The sequence below is a fragment of the Martes martes genome (assembly GCF_963455335.1).
Source record: "Martes martes genome assembly, chromosome: 14".
NCBI lineage: Eukaryota > Metazoa > Chordata > Mammalia > Carnivora > Mustelidae > Martes > Martes martes.
The window spans coordinates 17,221,675-17,235,298 of record NC_137902.1 but is presented as its reverse complement, the minus strand read 5'-3'; the positions used below and the strand labels follow the sequence as shown (position 1 = coordinate 17,235,298).

General features: G+C 49.8%; 1 protein-coding gene across 9 annotated transcripts in view; it reads left to right on the top strand.

Annotated features, from left to right (window-relative positions):
• VTI1A (vesicle transport through interaction with t-SNAREs 1A) overlaps nucleotides 1-13,182 on the top strand; it is a 344,311-nt gene extending 331,129 nt beyond the window's left edge. For 3 of the 9 annotated variants that reach the window (XM_080823719.1, XM_080823714.1, XM_080823712.1), the window contains one exon: nucleotides 11,713-12,962. In XM_080823719.1, the coding sequence (XP_080679845.1) occupies nucleotides 11,713-11,806 (94 nt within the window). In that variant the 3' untranslated portion in view covers nucleotides 11,807-12,962. Of the gene's footprint in view, nucleotides 1-11,712 lie in introns of all 9 variants that reach the window. The other 6 variants (XM_080823715.1, XM_080823713.1, XM_080823717.1 and 3 more) reach the window with 5 other exon arrangements.
• Nucleotides 13,183-13,624: the final 442 nt, after the last annotated feature.

Here is a 13,624-nt window from a genome sequence, read left to right as displayed (position 1 = left end):
GGGGGGTCGGCCTGCGGCAGGAGTCAGCCTCTCTCTGATGCAGGGAAAAGCCGTCAAGGGACAAGAAGGGATCTCAAGAGAAGCAGGCCCGGGACTGGCCCCGTGCAGGATGCAATTAAGACATCCCATTCCGGTCGCGTGGGTGGCTCAGTGGGTTAAAGCCTCTGCTTTCAGCTCAGGCCATGATCTCGGAGTCCTGGGATCGAGTCCCGCATCGGGCTCTCTGCTCGGCAGGGAGCCTGCTTCCCCTTCTCTCTCTGCCGACTTGTGACCTTTCTCTCTCTGTCAAATAAATAAATAAATAAATAAGTAAAAAGACATCCCATTCAGCTGCCACAGGCCCAAATCTGGACAAGACAGAGAAGCTCTGATGTTATATTCTAGAAACTGTAACCACATCCCTCAAGAGTTGACAGGGATACAGGTGACTGATAAACTTCTGCCAAAATGTTTCTTCCTCCCGACATCAAGGAAGAAAAAAGGTGTAAATCCAGAAAAATTAGGAGATAAGTATCGAACGTCAACATCGTATCTTGCAGGGAAATAATGGTAGCACCCATCACTAAAGCCAAGGCGGCTGTCTCCGTCAGTGTGATGTCAACCAGCTCGTTCTAGAAGAGGCATCTTGGCTTGTCCCAGGGTGCTCCCAGGGAAAGGAACGGAGCTGGAAAGGGCAGCCTCCACCTTCCTGAGTAACTTAGTAGCTGCTGAAGATGGGGCTTCCAGGAGAGGGGCTCAGCCTGGACCCCACAAGGCACGCTAATCAGGGCCGGCGCCAGGATGTGCCCTGCAGGAATCTGAGAGAAATCCGCAGGCTTTCCAGGCCAAGGCACCTGATGTGGGGGTTGGGGGGTGTCTAACATTGCAGGGGGTGGGGGGACAGCCAAACAAGAGAGAGTTTCAGGGCCCATTGTGGGGAGAGCCGTGAGTGATAACAGGAGTGGACTAATAATAATTCTTAGAGCTCTTTACGGAGCAGTTACTGATACCAAGCACTGACCTAAAGCACTTCACGTTGAATTAACTCATTTCTTTATTAATGTAAGTCATTGAGGTACTGCTATTATTCGCCCCACTTTTTTTCTAATGAGGAAAAAGACGCATTGGTCCTTTGGAACTTCTGGATTCTTTGTACTGGTACTTTTGGTTTTCTTTTTAAACAGAGGACCGAAGGAGATTGTCCACTTCCTGTTTTGCCAAGTAAGAGAGAGAACATTTCCAATGTCCAAGTAAGGACACTGGGAAGAACACTGCCATCTACTATCACCATCATGTCATAAAATAAGAACGTTTTCACACTCAAGCGGTCAAAAGGACTTCAACTCAGAGAAATAAGGAAGCAACCTGCACAACTGGTGTGTGGCAGATCCTGGATTCAAATCCAGACAGTTTGGCTCCGGAAATGAAGGGAGCTGCTCAGCATCTGCCCAAATGTAGTTCATGGCTGCCCTGGAGGGTGAAAGGGGGAGGAACTGTCAGGCCAGGTCAGCAGGGCAGTGAGGCTGCCTCAACGATACAGGGGAAGGACCCAGCGGGAATGGGGACCTCAGGGCACCCAGCAGGAGTGGGGAAGGGGTAGGGGTGCAGCACCTCAGACTGGGGATTGGAAAGGGGTGCCATCCTGGCCTGACACCATGGTAGTCTGCCTTGTGCTGAGAACTCTCCCAGGGCCACATCTGGAGTGGGCCTGGCCTTCTCCCCGGGTGGGCCCGAGACACCAAATCTGGGTTCTCATAAATCAGGATCATTGTGAGATTAAGTGACATCACACATGCAGTAGGCATCCAAGAGCACAAAAACTCACCTTGCCTTTTTAAGACTAGAAGTATTTTGCTACCCACACACCGTACAGAGAATCCTGGGGAGAGATTCCTTTATTACATTTCCTGGATGAAGGGACCCTTAGTCCTTTCCCAGAATCACACCGTGAGTCTAGCTAATTCTCCCGTCTGATTTTCTTTTCTGTCAGGTACTCTGTTCCAACAGATGCATTAAATTAAATCTTCCGCAGTCCTGGCATCTTCTCATAGCATATCCCCTCATTTGTACGATAGGTGATGTAAACATAATAAAAAATCACGGGGTCCCAGGTCACTGGGCGACAGGCAGTCTTGGGTGAACAGCCCCCAGTGCCATTCCCTCTATCCCCGAACCCATGAGGGGTCGGTGGTCATGCCTTTTCCTAGGAGAGAGGCAGAGAGGATAACAGACCGAAGAAAGCTGGCAAATATGCTACTGAATAAAAATGAACATTATCTTAATCATTTCCTGTGCATTTACACCAGGCACTAAGAAAAGAGTTGACTTTAGTTAATTAGCGTTGCGTACTTTCAACAAAATTAACCCGCATACCCAATTACTCTGTCTATGGAGAAGAATATAAAGATGAAAATGTCAAAGACTTGCCCTTCAAACAGCCGAGAAGAGTCTGGTCGGGAACAGAAGACACACCAGTTACATAAATAAACGCTGTGTTATTGGGGTGTCCTGCAGGGGTGGGAGATAAGCTCGAAGAGGCAGTTTGAGGTCTTGGTGAAAGTGGGAATGAGAACCATCTCCATCTCACCCGATTGTTGCGAAGGTTCAACAACGTTTAGAAGATGCCAGAACGGCACCCAGCCCGGAGTAGGTGCCCAGTCAGCACGAGCTGCTGGCGTGGCGTGGCCGTGTCTGCGTCCGTCCATGACGAGGCTGCCACCACCAGTACCAGGGGCGCCGTCCCGTCGAGTCCTGAGGAGCCATCGCCAGCGAGTCCAGCTGGGTGGGACTTTCCAGCTCCCAGGCGTGGAAACTTTCACATTTCTCCGATTGGGACTTTCTCTCTTGAAATCCAGGACAGGATTGTCCGCTTTTTATTTTGCCAAGTAAGAGAGAATATTTTCCAAGGAGAGAGTCTATTTCCAATGTCCAAATAAGGTCGCTGGGGAAAAAACCTGCCATCTACTATCACCATCACGCCATAAAACGGAGGACATTTGAACACTGAAGCAGTCGAAGGGACACAATGTCAGAGAAATGGCGAGTCCTTCAAATAGAGTCATCTTGTGTTCGGGGACAAGGAGCCTTCCATGTCGCTCTGCTCTTCTAGCGTCACTCTCAGTCTGGAGCGTGGGAACCGCTGTCCTCTGTCGCCGGTGTGTTGGGGTGTGTTCCTTGATCTTGTCGACCTGGTCGTCTTCGCAGCAGCATGTGAGTGAATGGCCATCGCATGCCATCGCCAGGATGACACTGGCCGCTCGGATGAGCCCGAGCATTACCACGAACACGAACGGGCCTGGGGGTCTGGGGACCCAGCTGGCTCCCAGATGGTTAAAGCCTCGGTCAGGTCCCGATGCGTAGCTAGAACATCCTCGCTTCATTCCTTTCAAGTTCTTTCAAAACCCTTTGATTCTATCCGAAAGCCCTGTAGCCAGCCAAGCCACTCTCTGGGCCCCTTGCCACGGTCAAGTCCATGTCTAAGAATGGTCGTGGCCGTGGCACCCAGGCTGAAACTCGCTGTACACCTTTGGCCACAGGGAGTGCACGGTATCCGCAGAGATCACTGATCAAAACCTTTTGGCCTCATCAGTGAGCCCTGACAGGTACTTGCTGGCTGCCTTCCCCAGCCAGAGAGGAATCCCTGAGCCGGCTGATGGGACCCCATGCTTTCGCCTTTGATGTTCACACTGCCACCTTAGAGAGAAGGTAGCCCTGCTGGGGAGAGTGTCACCATGAGGCGCAGATGGCCGCCATCCTGTGGGAACAATAAGCCCAGCGGGCTTGATGAGGCCACGGCTCCCTGGACTGCCGCCTCCGCCTTCCCATCCAGCCCCTGGAAGTTTCCCCGGGCAGCCTCTCCGGCCTCCTAACAACTTCCCTCCTGCCTCTCACCTTTCCTAAAACGGCCTCCTCTTTCACCAAATTATTTGCGGACTGCATGCATGGAAAGGGCTTTACCTTTTCAAAGTGCTTTACAGTCTTGAATGAGCTAATCCTCTTCTGCCCGGGGTGGTTGGTGAGCCGGCTGGTTTTGCTGGGTGAGAAATGAAACCCAGGTGTCATGGCGTGCCTTGCTCCAGGCCACCCCAGGCCTGGTGGGGCAGGGTGGTAGGCATACAGCAAGCTGTCGCGCCTGGCATTGCTCTGATGACGGCCTTTGTTGTCAGGCTTCTGTAATTGATCACTCCTTGTGACACCCTCAGCCCCCGTAGGGCAGGGACTCTGTGTTTCCTTTTTTCCTCAGTAGGACTCACTGTGTGCGGCCCAGGGACCACCCTGTTCTCCGGCAGACCCGGGCCGATCTTACCTAGCTTTTAGCTTTCAAACCAAGAGTGAGCAAATTGGGGACGACAGGCCAAGTCTAGCCCAATGCCTGTGCTCTGTATGGCCCGTGGGATCAAAATCACCTTACGTGTTTATGTGATGGGAAAAAAAATCAAAATAATTTTGTTGACCTATGGAGACTATATGAAATTCAAATTCTAGTTTCCGAATCGGAAGCTTTCTTTGAACACAGCTACGCTTGCCCACTCGCGTTGTCTTCGGCTGCCTTGTCACTACGAAGGGCAAAGTTAGGAGTTGCAATGGACCTCATATGGCCCACAAAGCCAAAAACAGTACTGTCGTGACTTGAATTGTGTTCTCCCCTGTCCCCCTGTCCCCCCACCCACATTCATGTGATGAAGTCCTAACCCCCTGGTAGCGCAGAATGTGGCCTTGTTTGGAGACGGGGCCTTTACTGATATTAGTAGTTAAGATGAGGCATACCAGAGCGGGGTGATCCCCAAATGCAGGTTGACTGGTGTCCTTATGGAAAGAGAACATTTGGGCACAGACCCACACACAGGGAGAGGGCCATGTTGAGGATGGAGGCAGAGATCAGGTTGACGCGTCTATAAGCCAAGGAACCTCAAATACTGTCAGCCCAAAAGCTGGGGAGAGGAGTGGAGCCAGCGCCCCCTCCCAGCCTTAGGATGAACCAAGCTGCCAACACCTTGATCTCCAACTTCTGGCCTCCAGAACTGCGAGACAATCAGTTTCTGTTGTGTAAGCCCCCAGTCTGTGGTCCTTTGCAATGGCAGCTCTGGGAAACTAACACATCTACTCTCTCGCCCTTGACAGAGAGCATTTGCTGATCCTGGTTAAACTAAGGAGAAATTTGGAGTGGCCCTCACTCAGGACCTAACCTAGCTGTGCTAGTGCTCAGACCTTCGTTCCTGTCTCCTGGGTTCCTTGCTGGAGTGTGCTCATTTCTCCACCCATCAAAACATATCCCTGCCTGTGTCCTCAGGGCTCCCAGACAACCCACTTCTCCTAAACTTAGGTCAGTGAATGTGGATGATGAATGGTGGGTGATGTCTTTGTAAGTTGACCCAGAGATGACATCTAGGTTTTCTTCCTATTTTAAATGTCTTTTCCTGGAGGCAGGAGTCCTCTGAGACACGTCCCCTCAGGTCCCTCCTCTCATGTGGCTTTGGGCAGCTGCCTGCTCAGTTCATGAGTGGAAATTCTCGTTCTGAGATGAAAGAACCAACAGCTCCTAAAGACGATGAGCCCCATGGCTATGTTCAGAGCTTCCAGGGAACCAGGCTGGGACTGGCCTGTCCTCAGAGGGAGACTTTGTACAGTTCCAGAGTAAATATGTCCTGCAGCCTCTATCAGTGGATAGAGAAGAGTCATCATAAAGGCCAACACAAGACGACCAGGTCCATAGCCTGTTCCGGACCCAAGAATTCCATGTATTTGGGTCCCGGTGCTGCCATAACAGAGTACCACCAACTGAGTGGCTAAAACAGCAAATTTATTCTGTCTCAGTTCTGGGGGCTTAAAGTCTGAGATCAAGGAGTTAGCAGGGCCGTGTTCCTTCCAAGGGCTCTAGAGAAGCATCGTCCCTTACTTCTCCCAGATTCTTTGGCGCCAGGCATTCCTTGGCTCTGGCTGCATCTCCAGTCTCTGCTACCAATCTCGCATGGCCTTTTCCCCCAAGTCTTTCTAGGTCTTACCTCCTAAGGACACCAGTCAATGAACCTTGGGCCCACCGTACCTCCAAGATGATTTTATCTCAAGATCCTTGACAGATTACATCTGCAGAGACCCTATTTCCAAATAAGGTCCCGTTGAGGTTCCAGGTGGACCTGAATGGGGTGGGGCTGGAAGGAACACCGTTCACCTGGGTGCGGTCAGTATGGTTGAAAGTGAGAGAAGCCTTAACCGAACTTGCCCAATGCAAAGGGAATTATTTGGCTCCTCTAACTGAATAGTTTAAATGTGACTCTTCGAGCAGTGCCAGCGCGTGACACAGCAGGATCCAAGGGTCCAAAGAATGCTTTTAGGAATCCCTCTTTTCTTCATCTCTGGACTCCATGTTCCTCTGTTTTGGTGTCCTTTGTGCAGGTTCCCGTCCTGCATGGTGAGAAGAATGGCGTCTAGCAGTTCTAGGCTTCCACTGTCCCTACAGTCAATCTCAGTAAAGAGAGGACCTTTTCCTTGATTTTCCAGGAAAAAAAAAAATCCCCGGAAGTCTCTTTCTGGCTTGGTTGACATGCCACGTCCTTAACAAACAGTTGTGCGAAGAACAGACAGCGGTCACTAGCTAGGTCTGCCTGGGTCATATGTTTCCCTGCGGAATCAGGGAGTGGGGTCAGCCCTACCTGACTTCTGGGGTGAGTGGGGCTGAGGACTCTTCCCAAAGGTGCAGGACACAGAAGAGCCTGGATGGGCATTATTAGGGGGCGTTAACAACCATACAACTCTCGCTCGGAGGCAGCCATGTATCAGGCTTGGAAGTGATGCTTCCAACTAAAGTTAGTATTAGAGGCTGATGACAATGAACCATTTCCCCTATTCCTGTTTTCATTTCTTTCTGGTGAATACTAACATTGAAGTTGACAGAGAACTCGGAGAGCCTTTCCCTTGGCCCTTATTTTTGGGAACTTCCCAGAGAGACACGGGTAGAGACTCCCTTGCACAGTTTACCCCGTGCTCTCATGCTTGCTAATTGTTCTGCCAGTTCTTACTGTTCTGCCAGACCCCAGAGGTGGGGCACCATTATTCAGGCCTGCTTGGCCAGGCAGGAAAGCACGTGCAGGACGGGGCGCTGAACCTATGGAGTGTCGCGCACTCTCCGGCTAATGAATGCAGGCTTGTAAAAGCGTTTGGACACTGCTGGCATCCTTAATGGGAGGGTGGCTGATAGCTCAATGCAAAAGCCGTGCTTGTCTACAAGCAGCCCTTAGAAAGCAGGAAGCATACAACATGAACCTTCGGGGAAGCAGATGGAGGAGGCTCCCGTCCGTGCACTCAGCACGCCTTTTTTTGAGAACATCCATGCCGACCTCTGTTTAAGACACTAGGAATCCAAAACGCAAAGGACAGTCAGACCCTAGAAGGTCTACTTTTTATTGGAGAATCCTGCAAAGAAACAGAAAATTATAAATAACTGTGGGGTAAGGGATGCCCAGGGAAGAACACATGAGAGAAGGGCATGGTTGGAAATTCTTTGTGGAAGTAGTGGGGGAAATACGCTGTAGATCAAGGACTTGGTTTTGGAATTAGGGCAGATCAACCTAAAAATGCTTTTAGGTCTCAACTAACAGAAGACCTAACTCAAACTGACTCGAAAAATTATTTTCTCATGTAACTCAGAGTGCCCAGGAAGGGTAGTTTGATAGAGAAGTTCACCATGTTTTCCATTTCTCTGCCGCTCTTTCGACTGCACCATCCTCCGTGGGTCAGCTTCTTCCTTAGGCTGGCTTCCCTCGTGGAGACAAAATGGCTGCAGCAGATCCAGGACTCACACCTACACACTGCACGATCCGGATGACCCAGCATTCAAGGCAAAGCTTCGGAGATGCACTCTCTCGGACTGGCTGAAGTCACATGCCCACATTAAGCCGTATTTCAGTGCCTTACTAGAAGTCGGCTCTGCATCCCGGGGAGTCTCCAGGGCCATGGTGCTCCATGTGATGACTCAGGGATCCAGGTAGAAGCGGTCTCCCCTGTCTTGTAACCACACTCCTGGGACATACAGCCTCCTGAATCAGAACAGCAAGAGAACAGCCAGCCGGAGAGGCCGGCACTGGAAGTCAAATGCCTCCACCTGGAACAGAAGTGGCCCCTGGGGCTCCCACTCACGTTTCACTGACTGTCGTAAGTCACATGGCCATGCCTCACGTCAAGGGGACAGGTGAGAGCAGTCTGTGCCTAGAAGTAGAGGAGAACCGGGTGTTGGCGGATGCGAATTCCTGGGCTTCTCCAGCAGGTGCCCTACCGGCCTGCTCCCCCTCCAACCCGTCTCCTCCGATTCCTGCCGCCACACGCAAGAGTTTGTTTCCAGAGGGGGAGGAGACTGGCAATGGAAAGATTAGCCGCTCCCAGGGTTCCACACGGGGATCAGTATTTTCCATAGTACTTTGTGAGTTCAGCCTCAAAGTAAATGGTTAATTCATCTTGTATCAACAGCACTGTGATTCATAATGTAAACTTGGAGCATCCTTGATGTTTCGGGCCCACATTCCTTTTAATTTGGCTCTGCATTCTTTTAAGCCACACTTAATAGAATGCAGCATGCAAATGTACGAGCTTTTGCCCGGAGGCAATTTAGCCTGGCTGTTTCAATGGATGTCTTCTTTCAAGTGTATATTCTTTCTTAAATTATTTACTGAGTAAACACACTTTGCATTTTCAAAAGGGAGATTAAGGCAGCTTGCTGCAGACCTAGTGGAACGTAAAGCCCCCTTTGCCCAAAGTTAGAAAGAAGTTACTTTGGGTTTCCCCAAAGTTCCTTCTCTGGCTCGCTCGCTGGGAACCCCTTTCCTATCTTGTTTTTCTGATTCTCAGCAAACTCTGCATTCCTTTCTGCTTTGCCTACCGCCATACCTGCCAGTAGCCCCTGGCTGTGACTTCTCCAGGCTCCCTCACAGACGGGGCCGACCGACCAGTGCCAGCCTTTGTGTCCCCTGCTCCAGGCTGGCTGGTTCCTATCCATTCGAGGGCCCCAGCAGCCCCCTTTTCTGGTCCTTAGAGGCACCATATCAACTCAACACCTTTGAGGTCCAAAGCTGGGCTGCCGGCCTGAGTCGAGTTTCTTCCAACTCTGTCTGCTCCAATTCTGTTCCGCCACCACCCACCCACCTGTACCCTCTGTCCTAAATGTCTGCCAGTCCTTGCTTTGAGAAAGCAAGTGCTCTCTCCCGCTGACCTCCTCTACCGTGTGCCTTATTTCCATGGGAACCGTTCCTTCTCTTACCTTCAGGGAGAAGACCCAGTTTCACCTTTGGGGGGTTTACTTTAGCCTTTAACTTCAGCCTTATCTACACAGACTCCCTGAGCTTTTCCTGCAAATTGAGTTTGCACGGATGTCTTTTCCATTCACCCCTGAATGGAACGATTAGAATTACAGGAGTGGCATTCTTTCATTACCCACATTTGGGTGGGTCTCTCTCCAGTTTTGTGTGTCAGCGACTGTGCCAGGAGCTGGGACTGCAGAGGAGAAGGCGGCTCTAGACTCCGGACACGCCATGGAGGCAGTGGACTGTTCCGTCTTCCGAATGTCCCCCAGCAAGAGGTCGGGCTGTCCTGGGATTGGTGGTGTGCTGAGTGAATGAAAGATATGAGCTGTTCAGAATGATCACGGTTGAATCACACCCCTCTTGGCCTTGAGATGAGGGAAGCCCAATTAGGAAGGCCAGGCAAGAGCTGAAGATTTAGGGATTCCTGTGTATTCATTTTTCTAACCAGGCTTCGGATTAAACAAGTAACCCCCGCGGTTAATCCTTTATAAATTAGCATCACGGATGCCTTGGGGCCCTCAACCCACAAATAAAATGGTTGTCAACCAAGAGACACACTACCGTATATTACTTAAGGCAGAATTTTAAAGAGTTTTCATGCTTTTAATCTGTTTCGCTGCTGAGTTTCAATTTTGCTGATTTCCTTTGCAAGTCTGACGCGGATGGCTGTGGTAAATAGAGATTGTGACAGTGACTTGGGCAAACGGGATGTGTCGAGACTGTTCTGAAGACTTCTGCCCCTTCCAGAGAAAAGGGGAAAAAATCAATTTGGGTTTTAAATCAACCCACCGAGTAGCACTGATCAGTGTTCATAATTAGCCTTACTTTAACAAGCCATGAAGTCCTGTTTTTATTTATTTATTTTGGGGACAGAGAATCTCCCTGCCTCCTGAGCAAATACGGCCTGTTAAGTCTGAATTAGCTGTCACTGCAGAAGAATTAATGTCAGGGCGCAGCCTTTCTAGTGGGGAAGGGAAGAAATAAAGGAGACAGATCTTAGCTGAGCCTTACGTGATAAATGAGGACTGAGCGGACCATTCATCTCCTTCGAGGAAAGTGGACACAGGCACTAAAGCAGTTTTGCGGAAGACGTGTCAGCAAATGTGATCGTTTTGTAACCTGTCAGGAGGAGAGGGAGCTAGTCCGTCCAGGGGGGCCACAGGGGAGTGGGCTTGTCTGATGCGCCCCATCTCCATCCATCCATTCAGGTTGGGAGAGGAAGGGGGTGGGCGGGGAGGACTCCAGCTGAAGCCACAGGGATGTCATCTTCCTTCCGAGAAAGAAACTCGTCCAGAACCTAGAAAAGGCTGCCAACACCCTGCAGAGATTTCTTCGCAAAGATACAAAATAGGAGGGCAGGGTCTCTTGTTAGACCAAGATGGCAGACCTTTTCCTGCTTGGTATTTGCAGGACGGGCGGATGGGGTTTGCAGCGGGGTGTTGGGCACCTGGAGAGCAGGCCGGACCGCCAGCCACTCCCTCCGCTGCTCTGCGGTTGGTTCTGCGGGAGGAGCGTGGGCGAGGCCGCTTGACCTGGGTTCCCTTTGATGGTCTCAACAAGGCATTCTGGGGCTCAACCTCTTTTCTCAGAATGAGCTAACACCTTAAGAAGCAACTTCATGGGGAACTCTGCAGGCATCTCCGAGCACGTGTCTGTAGTCTGCTTCTCCTCCCGACTTCCCACTTCCCCATCAGCATTAGGCAGAGCCAGGGCTGAGGGGGCTGGAATCCCCAGAGGTGAGGGCCCACCCCCCCCCAGAGCAGACGAGGCACTCAGGGACTTTGTGTAATTTCTCATTTCCATCGTGTGTGTGTGTGTGTGTGTGTGTGTGTGTGTGTGTGTGTGTTACAGAGCAAATGTAACATTTCCTCCTGGTGTAACAGAGCAGTGAGCCCCAGTGACAGATGACGGTTTCACAGCCCGAGCGGCAAGGTTGACACTTGCTTCTTAATCCTGTCCTTTTCTTCCTAAATCTCTCTTTTACTTTTCCCCGGGTATTTTTGTACAGGTAAGTACCTTACTGACATATGTTTCCTTGGAGTCTTTTACTTTAACAGGAAACACTGCAAAAAAATGAGGCTTGTCTCACATTTTAAATTAAAAAGAGAAGCTCGCATGGGGCCCTTGATCGCTTACAGATTACTACATGGTACCCCGAGCCCGGAAAGCCATTTGATTAGCTTTTGCTTGGCAGTGAGCATTTCTCCAGGTGCCGTGTGACAGTCACCGTGGAGTCGCTCGTTTCCTCGTGGACGGTTCATAGGAGCGGAAGCTCCCGTGCACGTGCATGCACACGCACGCACACACACAAGCCCCACACTGGGCTCCCTACCCCTACCTGTGAAACCGTCTTTTGATTAGGCAGCCTGGTCTTGGATGGTCTTTGTCAGAAAACCCGTGGTGTATCTATGTGAATTTTTTTTTTCCATCTGCTCTTTCCTAGAATCATCCAGAACCGCATCCTGGTCGTCATCTTGGCCATCATCCTGGTCGTCACCATCCTGATGGCGGTCACTTTTTCTGTCAGAAGACACTGATGGATCTGTTCCTCCCTGACAAACAGCAACAACGGCTTGTTCTGAGTAATTAAGACAAAATGGTCACATGAATCATTCTTTTGCGCTGACAGGCCCCGAATGACCCTCCCTCTTTTCACCACTGTTCAGCTGAAGTGCAAAGAGTGTAAAAAGATTTTCTATTCCTGTTTGCATGCGGGTCGGTTTCCTTTTCTAGGTTTGTCTTCATCCAGATTTGTTTTCTATAGGGGAAGGGGAATGTTTATTTGCCTTTTGGTGATTTCATCTCCTAACCAAAATAGCCTTGGTGACATTCTTCCTTGCCCTGTGGACATGTCAGGGGTCACGGTTTGGGACAGGGCATGATGAGTCAGCCGTGGGGCATGTGATGGGCTGTGCTGTTTGTCACACATCTCTTGTCACCAAATTGCCCCTCTGTGATGTCCGAGGATAAAAATGCAGAGAAAGACGGGGGCCAAAGCCAGTGACAAGCTCCAGCAAACCAGCCCTGTTCCTACCCAGGCATAATGAAGATAGTCTACCTGCCTGAGCGCTTGCACTGAAAAAAAACTGACCATTCCGTGTCAGTTGTGCAGGACATTGACTTAGCACTTTCTGTGTTTTTCTGTGTGTGTGTTTTGTTTTTGTTTTTGTTTTTACAGCCAAGAACGTTTTTGCAAAGCCTGCCCAAGATCCACTTTTCTCAACTTTGATTCCTGCTCCATGAAATATTTCCTTACCGTCCCCAAATCCCCTAGTCCCCAGAATTTGCTGACAGAGCGAGCCCTGGCACGATATTTAATTGTGACCTCCTCTCCCCTGACCTGTGTAAGCATCTCGATACCCTTTTGGTTTTAATATCTGCACTGCCAAAACAGCCCTCCTACAAGCAAAAGGTCTGACAAGTCTCTCTGCACATCCATTCCAGTATGTAAAGAGAACATGAATATTTCAGGAAGAGGAAGAACATGAGTCCGTTGGTGTGAAATTTCAAATGTGATTATAAATATGGTAGAGTCCTACAGGATAATTCACTAGAAATAAACTTCATGGAAAACGTTCACTAACCTCCTTTCAAAGAATAAGGGGTTGCAGCGTGTTACAAAGGACGGCTTGGATTTTCTATTAAAAAAAAAAAAAAATGTTAGCACAGCCTTCCCGAGTTCACTGTGTATTCAAACCTCTGACGTGCTTTGTGATTTCCTTTGGTTTCTTTCTGTCCAAGGTAACCGGGAATTGCGTTCAAAATGAGTTCATTTATGATCAGGCTGAAAGTTGCCCCAAGCTGAGGTCATTTTCCCCCTTGTCGTAAAGCAAAATGTGTTTTTCTTAAGACTTCATAGGCACTTCCGAGGTCTGTACTATCTTTTGAATATAATTGGAAGCTCTGAATCCTTGAAAAGTGGACCTGTTCTCTTCATAAAAAATGCTAACCACCTGTGCCCGTAGATTGAGATCGCCTGGATGCTGCCCTTTATTTTTATGTTTTTCTCCCCAACTCAGAGAAGAACCGTTATGGTTTAGAGAGGAAATGCAGAATGGCAAAATCCACCAGAGAAATCGCACTTAGCGAAACAGGCCAGGGCCTGCGTGTGTCCAGATAAATCATTTAGTATTGTGTAAATAAAGCTACAGCCTTTACCTCGCAGGGATGGGGTGGGATTTTGGCCGGGCGAAGTAGGACAGTGGAGGACTGGGAAGGCAGCGCTCATTTTCCTATCAGCTGAAGGGATCCATCTCAGCAAGATTCTTTTATTCCGATAACGGAAATCTGTACATGCTGAACACATTGGAGAAACCATTAAAAGGGAGGAAACAAACAAACAACCTCCTTCGCGT